Source organism: Protopterus annectens, chromosome 2.part0, assembly GCF_019279795.1.
Source record: "Protopterus annectens isolate FY-2018-M chromosome 2.part0, PAN1.0, whole genome shotgun sequence".
In the NCBI taxonomy this organism is placed as follows: domain Eukaryota; kingdom Metazoa; phylum Chordata; order Ceratodontiformes; family Protopteridae; genus Protopterus; species Protopterus annectens.
This window is the reverse complement of record NC_056728.1, coordinates 1840297049-1840318703: the sequence shown is the minus strand read 5'-3', so window position 1 is coordinate 1840318703 and position 21655 is coordinate 1840297049. Positions and strand designations below refer to the sequence as shown.

The 21655-nt window shown below is 42.3% G+C and overlaps 1 protein-coding gene across 2 annotated transcripts in view; it reads left to right on the top strand.

Moving 5' to 3' along the window:
• Positions 1–21655, top strand: part of LOC122793655 (cyclin-L1-like) — a 652856-nt gene that overhangs the window by 244841 nt on the left and 386360 nt on the right. For both annotated transcript variants that reach the window (XM_044061873.1, XM_044061874.1), the window contains one exon: positions 5420–5484. In XM_044061873.1, the coding sequence (XP_043917808.1) occupies positions 5420–5484 (65 nt within the window). The remainder of the gene's footprint in view (positions 1–5419; positions 5485–21655) is intronic.

Sequence of the window (21655 nt, the reverse complement as noted above, 5' to 3'; positions counted from 1 at the left end):
GCAGAGGTAGTCTGCAGAACCAAGGCCTCAAAGATGCCTTCTCTGACCGTCCCTACCTGAAGGGTTACCTGACTCCTGCACTGTGGAGGTAGGGAGGTGCTTATCGCTGCACCCAGAAGCCTGGGCATCCATCACACAAGATACTTGGATGCAGAAAATTATAGCCAGAGATTATTTCATATAATTTTCCCAAATTCCTCCAGCAAAAGTGAAAAAGATCCCTGAGGTTCCACCCAATCAGAGGGTAGTGGCAGCCTTGGAAATAGAAAAGCTGCTAGAAAAAGTTACCCAAAAAGTCCCCCCAAGATCATTAAGGATCCGGAACTTGCTCAAAATTCTTTTTAGTGCCAAAGAAGGTAGGGACTGTGAGACCATTTCTGGATGTGAGCCAACTATACCAGTATGTAAAATACATTCCAGATGGCCATGGTTCAGTCCACTTTACCTCTCCTATAAAAAGATAACTGGGTGCACTCGATATATTTTCAAAATGGGTAGTGTTATATCAAAATGAATAAGAGCTCCAAAAAATACTTGTTTCCGGGTGGGAGCCAGCCATTACCAGTTCAGAGCACTGCCCTTTAGCCTCACCACTGCCCCCAGGGTATCCACCAAATGCACTGCGGTGATAGCGGCTCATCTGAGACTGCTGGGATTCTGTGAGTTTCCATACCTAGGCGACTGGCTCCTGACCTGCCCCATCCAGGTATCTATTTATTCAAGCAAGGGATTACTTGCTCCAGTCATGTCAACTGGGCATCATGGTCAGTTACACTAAATCACAGCTTATGCCTTCTCGGACCCTGGAGTTCATAGGTGCTCATCTAGACCCTGTCAAACCAGATAGTTTCTCTTCCTCTAACAAGAATTTGTACTCTTGGGTCACATGTCAAAGAAGTGATCTCTCTTTCTCCTCTTCCAGCAAGAATAATCCTTCCACATGTTGAGATCGATGGCAGCAGTGATGACTCTAGTTCCATTAGCCAGATATCTTTTGCAGTTCCAACAACAGACCCTTTCAGTACACTGGCTTGTTCAGCATCCTCTAAGCACTCTAGTCAGGATTTCCACAGTTTGCAAGGGATATCTTCTTTGGTGGCTTCATTTAGAAAAAGTTGGCAAAGTCGCCCCTTTGTTCTTCCACAGGCAGTAGCCACAGGCATCACTGATGCCTCCCAAATTGAGTATGTGGGGGGGCATTTTTTGGAAAGGACAATCAAAGGTATATGCATGGTCCCTGGAAGAGCCAAATATTTGCACATCAGTGTCTTGGAAATGTGAGCAGTCCTGCTAGTGTTGCAGGCCTTTCAAGATGTTCTGGCTTCAGGAATGATTGTGATAATACCAGACTACTTACAAGTTGTTTGTATGTGTCAGCAAACAGGGGAGAACCAGATCTTGCCTATTGTGTCGAAGCAATGAGAGTTTGGCAGTGAGTGATCTCTTCCGATCATTTTCTTATGGCAGTGCATAACATGCATATAGACAGACTACAGTGGATATAAAAGTATACACACCACAGTTAAAATGCCAGGTTTTTATGATTTAAAAAAAAAATGAGACCACAGTAAATCATTTCAAAACATTTCCTACCTTTATTGTGACCTATAACCTGTACAATTCAATTGAAAAACAAATCCGTTAGGGGAAAAAAATATAAAAAAAAAAAGTACAATAAGCTGGTTCCGTAAGTGTGTACACCCTTAAACTAATACTTTGTTGAAGCACTTTTTGCTTTAATTACAGCATTCAGTTTTCTTGGGTACACACCTGCCATCAATTAAAGAGACTCTGATTAACCCAAAATAAAGTTCAGCTGTCCTATTACGATTTTCCTGACATTTACTCCGTTGCCTGCTACAGCAAAAGCCATGGTTTGCAGAGAGCTTACAAAGCATCAGATGAATCTCATTGTTGAAAGGCATCAGTCAGGAGAAGGGTACAACAATTTTTCCACAGCATTGGATATACCATGGAACACAGTGAAAACAGTCCTCAGAGTGGAGAAAATATGGGACAACAGTGACGTTGCAAAGAACTGGACGTCCTTCCAAAATTGATGAAAAGACAAGATGAAAACATAATCAGGGAGGCTGCCGAGAGACCGACAGCAACACTGAAAGAGCTGCAGGAATTTCTGGCAAGTACTGGTTGTGTACTACATGACAACAATCTCTAGTATTCTCCATTTGTGTGGCCTTTGGGGTAGGGTTGTAAGATGGAAGCCTTTTCTTACACAGAAAAACATCCAGGCCCGGCTAAAATTTGCAGAACAGTACATAGTCTCCCAAAAGCATGTGGGAAAATGTGTTATGGTCTGATGAGACCAAGGCTGAACTTTTTGGCGACAATTCCAAAAGGTGCATTTGGCACAAAAACAACACTTTGCGTCTCCAAAAGAACACCATCCCCACTGTGAAGCATGATGGTGGCGGTGTCATGTTTTGGGGTTGCTTTTCTTCAGCTGGACCTGGGGCTTTAGTCAAGGTGGAGGGAATTATGAACAGTAACAAATACCAGTCACTTTTGGCCCAAAACATTCAGGCGTCTGCTAGAAAGCTGAAGATGAAGAGGAATTTCACCTTTCAACACGACAGTGACCCCAAGCATACATCCCAAGTCAACAAAAGAATGGCTTCACCAGAAGAAAATTAGTTTTCAAATGACCCAGCCAGAGCCCAGCCCTAAATCCAATAGAAAATATGTGGGGTGACCTGAAGAGGACTGTGCACAAGAGATGCCCTCGCAATATGACAGATTTGGTGCACCTTTGCAAGGAAGAGTGGGCAAATATTGCCAAGTCAAGATGTGCCATGCTGATAGACTCCTACCCAAGAAAACTGAATGTTGTAATTAAATCAAAAGGTGCTTCAACAAAGTATTAGATTAAGGGTGTACACACACAACCAGCTTATTTTACATTTTTTATATTTTCCCCCCGAACAGATTTGTTTTTCAATTGAATTGTATAGCTTATAGGTCATATTAAAGGTGTGAAAAGTTTTGAAATTATTTATTGTGGTCTCATTTTTTTATATCGCAGAAACCTGACATTTTAACAGGGGTGTACACACTTTTTATTTCCACTGTAAGCAGGTCCATTGTGATACCTCACACGTGAGCTCTCTGAGTGATGGGAAAGATTTTTCGTCAGTGGGGCCATACTGTGATCTTTTTGCTTCTTCCCTCAACGGCAAGTGCAACAGGTTCTTTGCCTTGGAACCCTCCACAGGTGGAGACGGAGAGATGCTGTAGTCCATGAGTGGCCCTCTGGTCTCCTTTACACTTACCCCCCATTAGTCCTCATTCCTGAATTTCTACAGAAAACATCCTGGATGAAGAGCACAGTAGTCCTCAGTTCACCATTTTGACCTTGACAGATTTGGCTTCCCTCTCTTTCAACCTTGGATACTGGATCCACATCCAGACATTCTGTTTCACCCAGCAGGGATGTAACATCTGGACATCAATGGCCTCAAGTTGACGGCATGATTTCTCCAGTTGTAGTGATGGCCAGACTGTCCAGGCTTTTCTCCCCAGTTCGACAGATTTTTTATCCTCTCAGAAGCTTTCTGCCAGGAAATTTTATAAAAGCAAATGAAAAAGATTTTCAGTCTGTGCCCTTCAGACACCCTTTCTCTGCCCCCATCTCAGCAGTTTTCATTTTTTTTGGCCTCCATTTTTATCAGCGGGTTGAGTTATTCTACTATTAAAGTTCAACTAGTGGCCATTTCAGATTTTCTGTCTGGTGAGATGCATTCCTCTTTGGCTTCTTTGAAATTGTGCAAGGCCTTCCTTAAATTGTGCAAGGCCTTCCTTAAGGTCACCTTTTAACTCAGGCCCCCAGTTAAAGGTCCTATCCCTCCTTGGGATTCATCTGTTCTGTTACAAGCTCTTACCTAACCTCCATTTGAGCCTTCAGCTAAGGTTGACCTTAAGTTCTTATACTGGAAAACAATTTTTTGGTCTCTTATCATTTCTGCTAGAAGAGTATTTGAACTCTAAACCCTCTCTGCAAGATCTCCATACTTGATCTTCCATAAGGAACGGGTCTAATTACATACAAACACTTCCTTTTTTATACCACAGTTAGGCATTTAGGTTGGATTCAAAAGCTGTGTTCTTTCTGAAAATTTCAAAGGAGAATACATGCGGCATCTTTTTTGACGTACATCAACAGCTTCAGTTTTATCTGCACAGAACAAGATTTCAGGAAAACTGTTAAATTTGTTTGCATCTTTCACCAAGAAAATGTTTATAAAGAAAGAGAATGGTCTTTACCCAAGCCCCCAAAGCACATTCCATGAGGTCTGTAGCCACTTCATCTGCCTTTAGGTCAAGAGCATCCATAGATGATATTTGTGCAAATGCCACTTGGTCCAATGCTCATACCTTTATTGCTCTTTACATGTTAGACATACTATCCAGAAATTGGGCAGCATCGCTATACTCCGGAATGTCTTACCAGGACCACCCAAGGTTCATCTAGCTGGGAGCTCTGCTCCATCAGTTGAGGAATGGATGAAAATGACATATTGAGATACAAAAGTTATGTACTCACCATAACGATGCATCTGCATTGTCTGCTTTCATTCTTCCTGATCTCCACACCTTCTAAACCTCTTTCTTCTCTTCCTTGTGAGTCCTAAGGGATGTCCTTTCAGGAACGCACCTGTTCCTGTTTTAAGCTCCAGCCTTTCTGTATGTCTTTATCTTGTTTCTTTATCATAATGTGATGTCATGTATATGTTAATATTGGGGCAGCAAACTCGATCGGAGGTATACCAGGATAATGGGGCATTATGGGTAAAGAGAGGAGATTGAGAGCTGGATCTTTGAGTCTAGTAAAAGTGGATAAGCTGGATCTGAAACCCATCAGCTGAGGAAGAGTGAAAATGGACAACACAGATGCGTTGTCATGGTGAGTACATGACTTTTGTTTTGGGGGTAATAATCCAGCATACCTGCACTGAGGTGACCCATTTTGAAATACTTCTCAGGACAGCAGAATTTGCTATTGTAGATTGTCATATTTTCTAATTTTTCCACCAACAAACACATTATTTTACTCATAGTAAAAGAAGTGAATTGGCAAAAAGTTACATATAAATGGCATTTTTGTGTGACTTACTGAGATGACTTGTATTGTGCCAGGCTTATGTTTTTGGGTGACAGATGGCTGATGCAAAAATTGTTTTGCTGCGCACATATCTATAGTTACTTGAAGTTTGAGTTTGGCATCTAATTCTTAATCTAGGGAGAAAAATTCCACTATTAAAGAGGTCTGCAATGAAGAGATTTTAAGCAGTATCCATTTTTGTGCCATCTTCTACCCAAGTGGGTGTAGTAGCTTCCCAACATGTTTAAACTGAACAAGTTGAAAGATTTCTATAATGACAGTTTAACCCATATCTTCCAGATAATCGTAATGTATCTTCAGGTGTTAGAGTGTGAACGCAATCAACACCTGGTCCAGACATCATGGTGAGTTGATTTTCCTTATTGTTTTTATACTAAAGTAAGCAAAAGCAGTGTTTTAAAATGTGGCAAAACAAATGCTATGATTGGTGTGCACTTGGGTATGCAGAAAATTTTGCAGTACTGTTTTTTATGATGATGACAAAACCTTTAAACACTGCCTTTATCGTGAATTAGGTTATCCATTTAGTTTGTGGTGTATTTATATAATTTTAGTGAGCATGTTGCTGAAAACCAAAACACAATCTTGCATTTGTATTGTCTGTGCTTTTTGAAATGATGATGAGAGAACCCCTTTTTTTTAGGTGTGTACCTGTTGTATTGTTACATTAGTCTGGGCCTGGACGTTGTCATCATTCAGGTTTACCTGATTACTGAATTGTTTACAGACAGTTAAATTGAGTTTATAGCAGCGTGTTTAGGCAGATGTTTCATCAAGTAAGTTTACTCTGAATCTGTCAAGCCATGACTCAGGTTGGTAGCTTATTGTTCTGGGCTAGTTTGATTTTATACCTTCAAGTATTTTTCCCCATTTAAAAGTACTGAATTTGAAGTTTGATCTAGAGGGCATGTGATAGGATTTAATAGACTGAGAACCCATTTTAACGTCTTTCTTTTTTCTACTCTTTTAATCAAAGGGTAGCCTCTGATGGTAAGTGACTAAGACTTCTCTTCTGCTGTCCAAGCGCTTCTTTGGTGCGGGGATGGCTGCTGCCTTGCGCCAGTCCAATGCAGGCTCTCCAGTAAGAAGGTTGACCCTCTCTAGACAGGTGGTATATACAGTAGTATAGTAACTGGCCAATTGCTTCTTGTGTTTTTGTCTGAATTTTATGTGCAGTTTTTCTTGACTTTAAAAATGTATATGCATATTTAAAAGTAATGCTATGTACAATTATAATGTTCTTTACTGTTGGTGAAATGTAGTTATTGATTTTGTTTTTAATATATGCTGAAAGTGTGTGTTTTTTGCTGTATAGATGAATTCTGATTTAATTCATTAATGAAGAGAGAAAATGAATGTGAACTGGCAGAAGTAATTTGTGGTAATAAATGTTTGTCAAACAGTACTACATTTATTAACACATTAGTTTAAATTATTGGAATAGAGAGATGTGTTCTGGAGTCTTAAGAACTCGTATGTCGAGGTTTATAAATGTTAGTAGTTTCCAGAAAAAAAACTGTAGCAGGCATAAAATTGTATTATAATTTGTTGATGTTCTGTATGTATAGTGCTTGGGTTTAATTAGCTGAAATCTTATCTTTTAGCTGATACGATGTTTGAGATATAAAACCTTGTAGAAACTGCCAGTGAGCAGCCATTTTGTCTCTGCATTAATATTTTAAGATGTGTGACCCTATTTATTTTAACAAAGTCTAAGAAACACAAAAACTGATAAAGTTGTGCTGCAAGTGAAAAAGCAGTCATATGTTGCTTGTATATTTGATTTGGTTCAAGTGATGTATTTAAAAAAAGACAAACTTGGCATGTCATGTTCATTTAAGCCTGACCTACTCTACAAGTGTTTAAAAAAGGCTTTTAAGATGTTGACAGAATATTCAGGATATTTTATTTAAAGAATTGCAAGGAAGTTGTTTATGCCAGTAAGCTTGTTTGCCCTATGAAATGCTGCATCTTTTATTTCCTCCAGTTTGACATTGCGTAAGACTGCTAACAAATGCAGTTGTTTGTTTCAAGTTTCTGGCAGGGGTATACTTATTTTATGGCACTGTAGATTTGAATTAATGCTGTCACTAAAGAATTTATTCTGCAGTGTTTGTTAAATTTATACCCACTGTCGGATAGACTTCATTGGTATCTATATACTTGAAGTGTTATCTATATGCATTGACAAGAGGATGCTAGATTAAAAATACATGCCAGACTTGAAATGTTTGGTAATTCAGAAATGTTGATACTGAGCATTTTCCTTTCACAATAGTACACTTTGGTGATTGGTATTTTTTTTCTTAGTTTGTCAACACTGTTGAATCTTATTTAAATTTGTGCATTTTGTTGTTTCATACCGTCATTTGAACATTTGAGTAGTCCTTTGAAGTTATGTATTTATTAGCAGAACAACTTGCTATTGAAAAAGTGGTCACAAGATGTGAAAATGGAGAGGGGATGATTCTGTTAGTTCATGTTTGTATACTATCCAGTAACAGTTTAGTGGTCAGTATTTCACTGGAGTGCAAGAATGAAAAATGGATTTTAAGGATGTGAAAAGGTGCTAATTGTACATTCCTTGTTTTGTAAATGAAAATTAATATTTCAATTTGACGTTTGCATAATTTTGAGATTTTCTTCCATATTTAGTGAGAGGTTGGTTAAAAATGCATCCACTCTCGACTAGCTTATATATTTTATACTAAAGTTTACTTTTCTTGGAGAAAGCCAATGCAGAATTGATCTTAAAGTAACACCTGGAATTTCCTCTTCTGATATCCCAGGCTTGACTTGATTTGGGCATTTCATGCAGGGCCAAGTGTACCTTCTTCTGTTTCATACTGTGATGATATAATGACCATGGAAGGTGCGCCCTGTTCCCATGCCAAGTGTTTTTTTTTTTTTGCCATTCACATAGTTTGTATTTTGATCTAGTGCTCTTGATAGGATAGCTTTTTTCGATTCACAGGATATTTCAGTTTTCCTTCAGCCACACTGGTCCTGCTGTGGTCTGGGAAAGTACGGTAGTATGACAGTGTGTCTTAAGTACTATCACATCAGTGCAGCTACCTATACAAAGTGAAGAGAGGCTTTGATGTGTATGGTAAATTCTTTGTTGTTGTTGCTGTAAGGTATTACCCAGCACAGGAAATGGCATGAGAAACTCTTATTTAGGCTAGGGCAGGGTTTGATGCTGTCATCCTGCAGTGGTCTTCTCATTGCCAACCTCAGTCCAGCCTTTCCTTGCTGTTTAGCTCTGGTAATCTTCCCAAGAGTAATTACTTCAGTTGTGAGCAGAGATGAATGTAGTACAGCCGTGTTTGCTCCTTAAAGTAAATGTAGATGTTTGAGTAGCTTCACTGTTGCAGTACAAATTCCAGCCTTCTTCCCCTTTTGGTTTCTTCTCTTGAGGTTGGGAAGGGTATCCCATTTTCTTTTAGCCCTCTCACCTCTATTAGGTCCCACTATCTAGCCCATAGTTGTTCTGTGAACTGTGGACACATCTGGGCAAGTCATGCTCCTGGTTACTCTATAGAAAGTGTGTGATTTGGTCAGGGGCAAGAAAAAACAGAAGATGATGGTGTCTTTCAGATGGAATGGTGACCTCTCGGCCTTTAGTGAAAGTCTCTGGTATTTGAGCTGTCTTTAGGAAGGAATTCCAAGAGTATTTACTGCAGTAGTCAAACCACTTGTATGTCTCCATTTATGGCAAGTGCCTAAAACAATTGTACTTTTATATAGTTAAGAAGGAATATGGGCATTTTTATAAAAGCCCATTAACTGGCCCTGTAGTTTCATAGTTTCATAGTTTAGTACTAGGCTATCTACCCTGGGGCATTTGTAAGCCTAGCCATAGTGATGTGGCTTTCGCCACCCCATGAAATGGTACAAAAATGTACATAATAGATTTAGAATACTGTGCCTCTGTCTAGTAGTGACACAATGAAGGTCCCCTTATATAATAGAATTAGTTTACTGGGCCCCTGTTTAGTAGTGACACAGATGTGACCCCTGGGGTAAACTTACGATCTCCCATCCACTCATCAAGATTTCTCTTGAAGAGAGTTAGTGAGGGGCTCTGCCTAACATGAACTGGGATTCTGTTCCAGAGCATGGGAAGCCTCTGGGTTATGAATCTATCCCTCCAGCATGTCCTAGTCATACTTGTGCCAAGGTTTAAGTCGTTGGCTCTCGTGGTTCTGATGGATTTGGATTTTTTGAGGTGGAACATGTCCATCAGTTCCTGATTGGACATGGCCTTGTACGTCAGGCACAGATCATCTCTGAGCAGGCAGTATGCTACTGAATAGAGCTGGAGTTTCTTTAGTCTGGCAGAATAAGACTTGTTGGAGACCCTTGATCCTCTTGGTGAGGTACTTTTGTGGTCTCTCCAGCTGTTGCAAATGCCGGGTGAGTTACATACCAAATGGGGCATTGTACTCAATCATGGGTCTGATGAGGGAGGAGTATAGGGGTACAATGACATCCTTGGATCTGGATGTGAATCCCTTCATGATAAGGTGTACAAGGTAGAATGTCTTCTAACCACTTTGGCAATGTGGGTGTCAAATGAGAGGTCGCTGTCGACTTGGGTCCCTAGGTCTCTGATTACTTTTTCCGTACTCATTGGGTTGCTGTCTATGTGATAACTTTTTCCCAAAGGGGATGACTATACATTTTTTGGCATTTAGTTTAAGGCCATGACTCCGTTACCAGTTGTCCATTTCTGTGAGGCCTTTTTGTAGGATGTATGTGTCCGCTGGTGTATCGTCTATGGCGCCTAGTTTGCAGTCATCTGCGAACTTTGTCAGCCACAACCCTCCCATGTTTACTTTAACATCTGAGAAATAAATGCCGAACAAGAGGGGTCCCAGGACAGATCCCTGTGGGACACCACTTGTGACTGTCTTTGAGTCTGACATTGCTCCAGCGATTTTAACTTTATGGGTTCTGTCCTTTAGCCAGTTTGCAACCCATCTAGTGACATAAGGGTTTACATTTAAGCTGTTGTGCTTATCTATGATGCCTGAGTGGAGTATTGTGTCGAAGGCCTTAGCCAAGTCCAGGTAGGCTGTATGGACTGCTTTGCCCTCCTCAATGGCTCTAGTGACTGTTTCGAAAAAGTCAACCAGGTTCAAAAGGCAGGATCTGCCCTTTACAAAGCTGAACTGGGTGGGATCAAGTGTCTGTATGTCCCCAATGTCTCTTTTGATGAGTTCCATAATGATTCTTTCCATAGCTTTGCAGACCAGGCTGGTTAAGCTTATGAAGCGGTAGTTCCCAGGGTCTGTAGAGGTACCCCCTTTGTGGAGTGGGACCACTGTTGCTGTACGCCAGTGTTCAGGTACATATCCTGTAGTAAGGCTAAGGTTAAATAGCATTTTTATGTGCGGGTTTAGCTCCTCTTGGAGTTCATGTAGCACGCAACCCGGGATACCGTCAGGTCCCATTGATGCTGTGTTTTTAGCTTTGCTGAGGGCTGCTCTCACCCGGACATCTGAGATGACTGGGAGATTACATTCAGCTGGGATAAGTATTTCTTCTTTTGGGGGTGAGGGAGGGGAGACATTTGCACTGAACCTGTCAGCCAGAATGTTGGCAATATCTGTGGGTTCAGTGTATTTTTTGTTGTTGTGAACTAACTCTGAGCATATCTGAGGGTTTCCGCCCAGGTTTCTAACATAGCTAAAGAAGGCTTTGTGGTTATCTTTAGTGTCCTTAGCGATTTTTCTCTCAAAGTTGGCCTTGGAAGTTTTTATGAGAGAACGTAGTTTTCTGCAAGTGTTGATCAGAGATGTCTTCTCTTTATGGGATGTTGCTCTGTCGTTCAGTAGCTTCCTTCTTTTATTATACAATTTGTTAATGGCTGAGGTCCACCAGACAGGACACTTGTCTTTGGTGGAGAGGGTTTGGGATTTAATTGGGATTGCATGATCCATGCATTCTTGGAGATGTCCATAGAAAGCATTTGTGAAGGATTCAACATTGTGGGATGTGGTATCCACTGGCCCACTGGGCTTAAAGGATACCACCTCAGTCTTAAGAAGAGTGAAGTCTGCTTTTGAGAAGTTTTTCATTGTGGTCTTTTGTGCTGGGGGTGGAGGTGGGATATGTCTATCCAGGGTGATTAGTTTGTGGTCAGATCTCACTAGTGAGGGGTATACCTCCGGTGTGGAGCATTTTGTCCCCATGTTTGTGATGATCAGGTCTAGTATATTATCTCCCCTAGTGGGAGAGGTGACTAGTTGTTCCAGTGCATTTGAATTTATGAATTCCAGGAACCTTTGGGCTAGGGTGTTAGGGCTAGAATAATGTACCCAATCTATGTTAGGGTAGTTGAAGTCTCCCAGTATGATGGTATTTTGTGATACATTCATATTCTCCAATGTCTTCAGGAAGGCTGAGTGGGGTTCCTGAGATTGGGAGGGTGGTCTGTAACATGCTACCAGTTGTATAGCAGTTTTGCCTATGGTTAGTTGCACCTGTATGGTCTCCGATGCTTTATGTGTTGCTACTAACCTGGAGGTGAGGGTGTCCTTAATGAATATGGACACTCCCCCTCCCTTTGTGGTTCGGCCCGGGTATTGGGGCCGAAAATCATGATACGAGGTATAGCCTGGTAGCGTTGGGGTGCTCTCAGGAGTCTTGAACCAAGTTTCGGTTTCAGTTACTGCACAGACGTCGATGTTCTCCATACTGAGGAGTGCATCGAGTGCCTGCATCTTGAGATTTAGACTTCTGGCGTTGAGCAGCATTACCCTTAGTTTTTTCCATTTTGTTTTCTAAGGAGGTGGGTTTGTCTTTTGAGCCTTGCCTAAAAAAGGCACTATGGGGGGTGGCAAGAGCCTTAGCCAATATCCGGAAGCCCAGTGGTGACAGGTGCAAGCCGTCCCTTGCGAAGCAGAGTGGCTTGCCCAACATGTCATCCCAAGCAGACAGACATTGGATCCCCTTAGAATGACTCCAGTACTTGAGCCAATTATTAAAGCTGATCATCTTGTCTTTGTATTGTGGCATCATTCTTGGTGATGGCAAGATGCTGGTCAGGCTCAGGGTCATACCAGCCTGGGCTACATAATCAGAGAGCTCCTCTGTCTCTTTTCATGTAGTCCAGGGAGGTACATCTCAGGTCATTCACGCCAGCATGGACAATGACTGAGTCATATTTGTACTTGCTTTGGAGTGACCTGAGTGCGTGTGTTATGTGGCGGATCCTAGCTCCCGATAGGCAGCTCACAGTCACCCTCTCCTTGTTCAGCCTGGTAAGCGGGACATCAGTGTGTCTGACTATAGAGTCACCTATTACTAGTGTATCAGGCATGGTGTTTGGCCTTAAGGGCTGTGATTGATTGACACACTGATTTATTGAAGTATGTGTTACATGTGTTTTGTTTTGAGGTGGTGGATTTTTGGATGTCTGCTTTGGGAGCCTCTGTTGTTTTGGTAAGTTTTTTATTAGAGCCTCCGAGTATGTCTTTGTGTTTTTATGTGTTTGGTTTGCAGTTGTGGTAGGTCTATGTGGGACTGGGTTTGTTGCGTGTGTGGTTACCATCTCCTCCTGTCTGGTCATGCCAGCCCTGAGTTGAGAGAGTTCAGCCTCCAGTTTGGCTATATAGTTGCATCTCTCACATGTATTTGTGTTTGTTGGGAGGAGGAGAGGGTTGTCTGTGTACATGAGACAATTGTAGCATTGTCTCAAGATACCCAGATTAACAAGCTGAACTGGAGAGGACACCAGTAATCTACCATTCGACATGCTAGAACAGTATAATGGAGTGCTGTGCCTTTAAGGGAAGTGGATATTCACAGGGGTGGTAGGTGGATGTAGTGCTTACTTAGTATGAGAGTGCTTACTTAGTAGAGAAGTTTTGAGAACAACTGCGAGGCTTATAATATAGTGAGTATTCTGATTATACTAAGAGTAGAGCTTCCTTAAGGGAAAATTTGAAGAGCAGACTTGGCGGAGCGAGAAGAGGTTTAACCTTGTTTAACCGGCTATGTGCACAATCGCGCAAAGCCACGCAAACGCAGATTTTAAACAGGGAACTTCCAAAGAGCTAGAAATGGTCCAAAACAACCAATTACTACAGCTCTTGTGCTGAGGTCACTTCCTACAGGGACAGGTAGGCTGCTCAAGGCTCCCCACTCCCATTGGCGAGCAAAGAAACTTCCTTCTATCCAAGTAAGGTAATGGACAACACAGGAACTACACCACAGCCCAGAATACAGCAAAGTCTGTAAACTGGTCTAAACTAGTCGAGGAGAGGTGGGAAAACAAGGATTATATTTTTTGTTTTTGGATAGAAAACACACAGAAAATGCAGAAACAGTAATAAATCAGTTACACAGGCTAGCACACTTTAGTGGGCAGCCTCAACAGTTAAATTAAACAATTAAACAAACAAACTTTCGACCAATTTCGACTAAAATGTAACTTTAAGTGCAGATATTAAATAATGCAGCAAACAGTTAAAAAACAGTTTAAGCTTGTTTAGAGTAAGCTAGAGAAGGTATTTCAAGTAAAAAAACAGCAAAGATACTTAAATCAAGAAAGTAGTCGCTTTTCTGAGTTCTCTGTTCTGTTGGATTGCTTTGAGGAGTTCCAAGCTAGCACAAAACATTGTTACTATCCCCAATGCTAAGAAAGTCAGGGTCACTGACAAAGTGATGCTTTGCATGATTGTGCCAGGGTAGTTGCTTCAGGGAGTCATAAGGAGGCATTCATTGTGTAGGACTGGGTCAATTCCTTGAAAAGGTTAGTCGGCGGCTGTTCAACATCTCCCTTAAGTGCTGCTCTTTGTTCCATCCTTGCTTGAGAACATAAGAATTTTTAGGAATTGCGCCACCAGGAACTGTTTTTATACAGGAAAATGAAGAAGGGTTGACTTAAACGGGCTGCTCTAGAAAAGAACACTCTTGGAATGGCAGAAGGAAAATGCCCAATATTGACACCTCACCCCTTACCGTCTCTTCTGTGCTGGTGACTTACCTGTTTCAAAAAAAAAAAAGTTTTGGCCTGACAAACTGACCTCTGGTGAGAGAGTAGATATCTGCAGGTTACAGTACAAAATTCATACCTTTGTAATCTTTTGGTTTGCCCTTCCCAGGTAGATCTCCCCATTATGCAGCAGTTGCTGGACGTTTGAAACCTTAGATATTTGGAGTGGGGTTCCTATGTAGGAACAGGGCTAGGATTTTCTTCTCCTTTGTAGTACTAGCAACTGAAAGCCAGTTTTTGACTTCTCCAGACAAAACAAGTACTTAAGGGCCAGAAAGTTCAGTATGCTGGCATTTTAGTTCCTGTTTCCACTGATCATGAAAAATGCAGTAATGGTAACCCTGGATGTGAAGGGTGCATACCTATGGTATTTACGAAATGGTTTGCCCCACTGTTTTCCCAGCTCACAATAAGGGAAATCTGGGTGTAACCTTAAACAGGTAGCTAGTTGAAACAAACTGCTTCCAAAGAGCAAGAGGTCTAGGCATTGTAGCCTTCTTAGCTTGCCCATTCTGGGGGACTGTGATAATTCAAAAGGTCCACTCTGACAGCATCTTCTACCAAAAAGTTTTGAAAAGTGTGAGTGCAGTGAGGTTGGGTAGGAAGTCTTTACCAGACTCCCAAGTGACAGAAATGCAGTACTACTCCAAAATCCATGGGAGCAGTGCCATCACATATTTGTTATTCTAGCATTCAGATGCGAAGTTGTGTGTTGGGCATAGTGGGTCAGGAGCAATTTTGGGATAGTGTCTTTTTGGTACTAGTTAGTTCTCAAAATTTAATCACAAATGCTTTAGGTGATAGGAAAGCCCACACATTATACCAGTAAATGTAGATGACATGGTCCAGCAGACTAGGGGGGAAAATGTAAAAACCCTTAGATGATTACTCCTGGTTTTGCCTGTGAAAATATTAATGTGATACATCAAGAAGCAAAGATAGACCATTGCTTATAGGTTCTACAGATTGATTGTGATGGCATATGAACTGACCTGGGAGCAAGCCTCTAGCGATTCATTGAACAGGACTTTTGGCAGCTTAGATTTTCCTGCTTCACTGCTATTCATGTGTCCGGCAGGAGTACATAAATATCGAGTGTGAGCAGTAAACCGGTTTGCCTTTAGGGCAGTCTTTGAGCAATGATATGTCCCAGGGACCCATGAAGATAAGCTGCAGGCAGTCAGAGTTTCCTCTGTTCTTGGAGCCTTTCATGTGCTTTCCCACCCAACCTATCCAGCTTCTCACAGGCATACTACTGGAAGCAGGAAAAGAAAGTGCAGTGCTCATTAGCTTCACTATGGCCAAGACCTCCGTAGTTCTCCCTGCAACAGCATTTGTGTGAAGGAGCATCTGCCCCTTCCAACCCAGTAAACGTTACTACAGAGGAATGGGGATCTCTGGGGACCCAAACATCTAGATCTTCATACTGTTATATGGATGATCTCAGCCTAATTGCCTCGCTTCCACTTCTCTACAGCAGTGATTTCCATTCTCCAGGCTGCTAGAAAGCTAAGTAGAAATTCTTGTCTGTTTAAGTAGAAAATTGTTCTCCAGCATTGAGTATGTAAGGAAGGGCCATGAGTTGTTCCTTTTTTCTATTCTAATTGTATGGGTTGCTTTTGCCTTTGTACGAAGGTCCTCGTCAGAGAGTGCAACTTTCCTTCCCCATGAGTCCCTCCATGGCTGTGCCATCTTGCCCTTAATAGTTCCTGAAATGGGATTCTCCATTTGAGGCAGAGTTGCATATTTTCCATGGGGCTTTATACACTATTCTTGCCTTCTTTAGTGACATTTAGTGCAATAACTTTAACATTCCTTTTTTTTTATTTAAAACTAGTCTGTGATGACTTTTGGCATACAGGATGAGTTTAAACTAGCTAGCTACCATTCTTCTATCCAAAACCACAGAGCAAAGGGAAAGAATATTACACATTTGTAAATCAAACTGCAAGGGGGTCATTCGCTCCAGGGATCTTAACTTAGCTTCTGATATGAACAGGACATGCCAGACAGAGATAGATGCATCTCCCAGAGACTGCCAGTTCTCCGGAACAAGCTTCCAATCCTGTGAAACATAGCCCCTCCTTGATCCTGTTCAGACGCAGCCTAGATCAATGGATGGCTGACCACAGATTCACTCCTGGGGTGGTGCCAGTGTCCCTCCTGGACAAAGGAACTCAGTATTAGCTAACAGAAACCCTTACCTCTCTGAACTTCACTCGCCTAACCACCCACAGTTGTGGCAACTCAGGATAACTATGGTTAGGCTTGTAAGGGCTCCAGGGCTGTTAGCCTAGTAACCTCCTATGAACCTATGGAAGATGTACATTGGCAGTTGAGATAAAAGGCCAGATAAATTGGGTAGGCTGCTCAGCTGTGTCTCTATTAAAAAACAGTCTACCTGTGTGTTAACAAACCTTATCCAAAGAGCAGGCTGATTGTATTATCTTCTGTTGTAACCATTATGGCACAGCAGTAAGAAGGCCCATTAAAAGCATGTTGGATCATCTGCAGTTACAGGTTTTTGAATATTTCGGTACTCACTGTGCCATTAGTCTGGGCCACCATTCAGAAACTACAAATTGCACACAATGCACAAGCATGACAGTTTAGACACTACACTTCTCTGTGGTATACTGCATCTTCCTTTTTACCTTTGAGTCTGACGTTCTTCGTGTTTCACTATTGCAGTCATCACATTTGGGTGATCTCCTTGCAGTAGCCCTCATTCGGCCTGATTAACAAAGTCTTGGGTTCTGCATCGGTTGCGGTCTCTTCTTCCATGATGTCGGGTAGTCAGAGGTGTAAAACATGCAGCCGACGCCATTACATCAGTCTTTCTTGCTGAGCGATGCCCAAAGCAGAAGCAGTTCGCAAGTGCCAGTCGGCCAACTCCTGAAATTTTCGAATTCGAGTTTCAGAACTGAAGTCTTCAATTAAAGCTAAGTACCCCATTGGGGAAACTTTTTTTCTTAGTCCATACCGATGTCACTAAAAGTTAATAATTGCATTATTTGTGGGAAGCAAATACCTCATGGATTTCATTTGTACTGTATTCCTTGCCTAGGCCCAGATCATAATGTGCCTTGCCTGTTGGTTTTGTGCTAGATTTAATCAACGCACTATTAAGCTCCGGTATATCTTTGCTTCAAAATATTTTGGAAACATATTTAACTACCATAAAATGTCATCGGATAGCAGTCCGACTACCGGAGTTCACAAAAAACGCAAAGAAAAGGACAGAGACAGACCGTCGAGGTCCAAAACCGACAAAGCTTCTCCTAAGCCAGTCGCCGGTACTCAGTGAGGCGCTTTCGCAGCCCCTGATACCCGCTACTTTTGAGTCGCTGGCCTCTACCGAGACCCATGTGGAGTCTGGCGCGCTGTGAGATTCTCAAAGTATTGTACCCGCGGATGTCTGTCCCTCGGATGGGTCCGGAGCCGCTGAGCAGGCACCAGCTTCTGAGGGTGTCTTCATGCCTCAGCATTTCTATGTAAAACATATGCCAGCTTCAAAAACAAAGACAAAGGCACCTTCTAAGGCTAAAAAACTGACGCATGAGCCATGTGCTCAGGCCTCTATGCCCAAAAAGCAGATGATCAAAATGGCTGAAGAGAGGCCTAGGCAAGACACTGATTATGAATCTTCAGATCAGGTTTCTATTTCTTCTGATCAGGAATTTTCTATACCACCCTATGAGGATTCAGATGCAGAGGAATCCATCCCTTCTGCGTCCCCTCCTGAAGATTATTCCTTTGGAGAAACCTTGCATACTTTGAGGGAACGTTTTCATTGGGATAGTCAAGATTTCTGAGAATCAAAAAAGAGGCTTAGGGAATTCCTTCTCCCTCAGCATAGGCGTTTAGCCATACCTCCTGTATTAGACATGGTTGATGTGTTTTCGGAATCGAGCATGACTCCAGATTCCTTACCTCAAGCTCCTAGCAAGCCAGACGGATATTACAGGGTTCCTGACTCTCAGAAATTTTTATTCAAAAACCCTGCTGCTGACCCTGAAACTATTTCACAGGGTCCCAAAGGTGTAAAGGCCTCAACAGCTAAGAATCCTACCCCCTCTGATAGAGATTCCAGGGCGCTGGATAGATGGGGAAAGAAGGTTTATACGTCTGCAACCTTGGCAATTAGGGCCTTAAACTGCCAGTTTCATATTCTTAAATATCAACAGCATGTTATGGGATTACTGAAACAGAAAATTATGTTGATTTCTGAATGTGTGGAAAATAAAGAATTACAGGAATTATTGCATGCAGCAGAACAAGTTGGAAAGCATGCTTTGCAATGTCGCTTTGATTCCTTGGAGGCCTCCTGCAGGGCCGCAGTTACTGGATCTATAATTAGAAGGCATGCCTGGCTAAAGGAGCAAAATTTGCCTGATCATGTTAAAGCTAAATTGTTGAATGCACCTTTACAGCATGATACTCTGTTTGGTATTAAGGCAGAAGAGGTTTTAAAGAAAATGGAAGACAAAGCTAAGTCTATGCAAACTGTAAAAGACTTCTTACAAGTGCAGCCACCAAGATTCAGTAGACACTGGCCTACAAAAAACTGGTCCTTTCCTGTGTCCGACAGAGCTTCACGGGGCAAATCCAGGCGCTCTAGATACCAATCACAGGATTCTTACAGGTCAAAGCAATGGGCTGCCTCTACCTCCAAATCTGGAGGAAATAAAGCACAACCCTACAGTAAACAGTCTCAATGACTTTTCTCTGCCATCACGAAGCACTTATCTTTTGGCAGCCCCCTTAGGGGAAAACTAGCACTTCATACTCAAAATTGGAAGTTAATAACCCAGGATAAGTGGGTATTAAACATAGTATCCCAGGGTTACTGATTTAATTTCCATACTCTGCCAATTCCAAATGGTTGGCCAGATCTGCCATGAAATCAATGGGCAGAGGCAAAGAAACAAGTTACGTCCCTCATGGATATGGGGGCTATTCAGCCAGTGCCAGAACAGGAGAAAGGACAAGGGTTTTACTCAGGACTCTTCTTGGTACCTAGAAAAGATGAGGCCTGGCACCCAGTACTGGATTTATCAATTTTGAACACATTCTTGGACATACCAAAATTCAAAATGATAACTTTGCAGCAGCTTCTGCTCATGCTGGGCAAAAACGCTTGGCTAGTGACTCTAGACTTAAAAGAGGCATACCTGCATATCCCAATAAGGGAATCGTGCAGAAGATGCCTCTGCTTCAAGGCTGGCTTTATGCATTACCAATTCTCTGCACTGCCCTTTGGCTTATCTACTGCGCCCAGGGTCTTTACAAAGTGCCTGGCACCAGTAATTGCATTTTGCAGACAAAGAAGTATACATATCTATCCTTACTTGGTTAATTGTCTCATTCACGCAGACAACAAGGGCATTCTACTTCAACATCGAAATCACAACTGGTACCCTCTCAAAAGATAACATTCCTGGGTGCAAGCTTGAATACAACTGCTCAGATGGTTTACCTTATGCCAGAAAAACAAAGGCAGCTGAATATTTACTTCAAACAGATGGCAACAAAAAAACAGTTATCTGCAAGACAAATTCTGCAGGCTTTGGGGTTCATGGCATCCTACATTCTGCTGATTCCATATGCAAGACTTCATATGAGGAAACTACAGTGGTACCTAAAAAGTTATGGAGTCAACACTGTCACAGTCTGGAAACAATGATTCCTCTTATTCCCTGCCTACAACAGGAGTTTCTTTGGTGGTCAGGGACATGTCACCAGAACATGGGACGGTCTTTCACTCTACCCCCTGCCAACCAAACCCTAACTACAGACGCATCAGACTATGCTTGGGGTCCCACCTGGCAGGGAGATGCATTCAGGGCATATGGAGCCCAAAACAAATGCATCTGCATATCAACCAGAAAGAGATGTTAGCTGTTCAGAATGCCCTGACAGCCTTCAAGGACTTATTTCATTCAGGACAACTACTGATAAAGACGGACAACACCACTGTTATGTGGTACATAAACAAGCAGGGGGTACCCATTCTTACCCCCTCTGCTGACTAGCCATGGCTCTGTGGAACACAGCCTTGAGCTACCAAGTGCATCTACAAGCTCAATTCCTGCCAGGAAAACTAAATGCACTGGCAGACTGACTAAGCAGAAACTTCATGGACCCACACGAGTGGAAACTGGAACCAAAGATTTTCAACATGTTGGCAAACAAATTGGGGAGTCCAGATATAGACCTGTTTGCCCCCCCCCCCCAGAACTACCAATTGGACAATGTTTGCACAAGGACTCCCCACAAACAAGCTTGGAATGTGGATGCACTGTCCTTCAGCTGGAAAAACCTATCAGTTTATGCCTTTCCTCCTCTGCCTCTCCTCTCCAAAGTATTGCTAAAGATCAAACAGGACAAATCAAGGGCAATATTGATTGCACCAGACTGGCCATGCCAACACTGGTGTACCCCCTCTTGTGCAATGTGTCACTGTTGGCCCCATAGCACCTGCCTCAGACCCCTACCCTTTTGTCTCAACAGGATAACCTGATTCTGCACCCTCAGCTTCAAACCCTGAACTTAGCAGCCTGGCTAATTACCTAATCTCTCCTTTACCATCCCTTAGTAAACCAATGATGGATATCATTTGAGGCAAGGAGGCCTAGTACTAGAAAATCTTATGCTGAAAAATGGAAACGATTCTGTGCCTGGAACCAGTCTGAAGGAATGAGCACAGCAGCGCCCAACTTGCATTAGATTTTACAATACTTAACTGAGATGCTTCACAAGGGCCTTTCGTTTTCCTCCATCAAAATTCACGCCTCAGCCATTTCAGGTCATTATAACACAGAACCTCCTCTCTTCTCTCATCCATTGCTCAAGCAGTTCCTCAGAGGGACCAAAAATTTAAGACCACCCAGGAGCGCCCCAACTCCAGCCTGGGACCTCAACTTTGTATTGGAGAAACTCACTCTTCCTCCTTTCGAGCCAGCTGCTAGCGCAAATTTAAAATTCCTTTCTTGGAAAACAGCCTTCCTTTTAGCATTAACTTCAGCAAGAAGGGCATCAGAATTACAGACCCTTATGGCAGTGGAGCGTTTCATCATCTTTCATGCAGACCGGGTGTCCCTCCGAACCAATCCCTTCTTTATGCCCAAGGTGGTATCCAGTGTGGCTCTTAATCAGTCCATTCATTTGCCAACCTTCTTTCCTAATCCACAGAAGAAAGGGGAACGGATACTGCACTCCTTAGATGTACACAGACAACTTGGATTTTACTTGGACAGGACTAAACCTCAAAGGAAATCTGAACAACTGGTGGCATTTGCTGCAGAGGGGAAGGCTATTTCAAAGCAAACCATTTCTAAATGGATAGGCCATTGCATTCATTTCTGCTATAAGCACCATGGAAAACCTGTACCACAGGGGATCAGACCCCATTCAACCAGGGCTGCATCTACCTCTGCAGCCTTTCTCAGAGGTGTCCCTACCAGGGACATCCTAGAAGCTGCTACCTGGAGTTCTGTACATACTTTCAC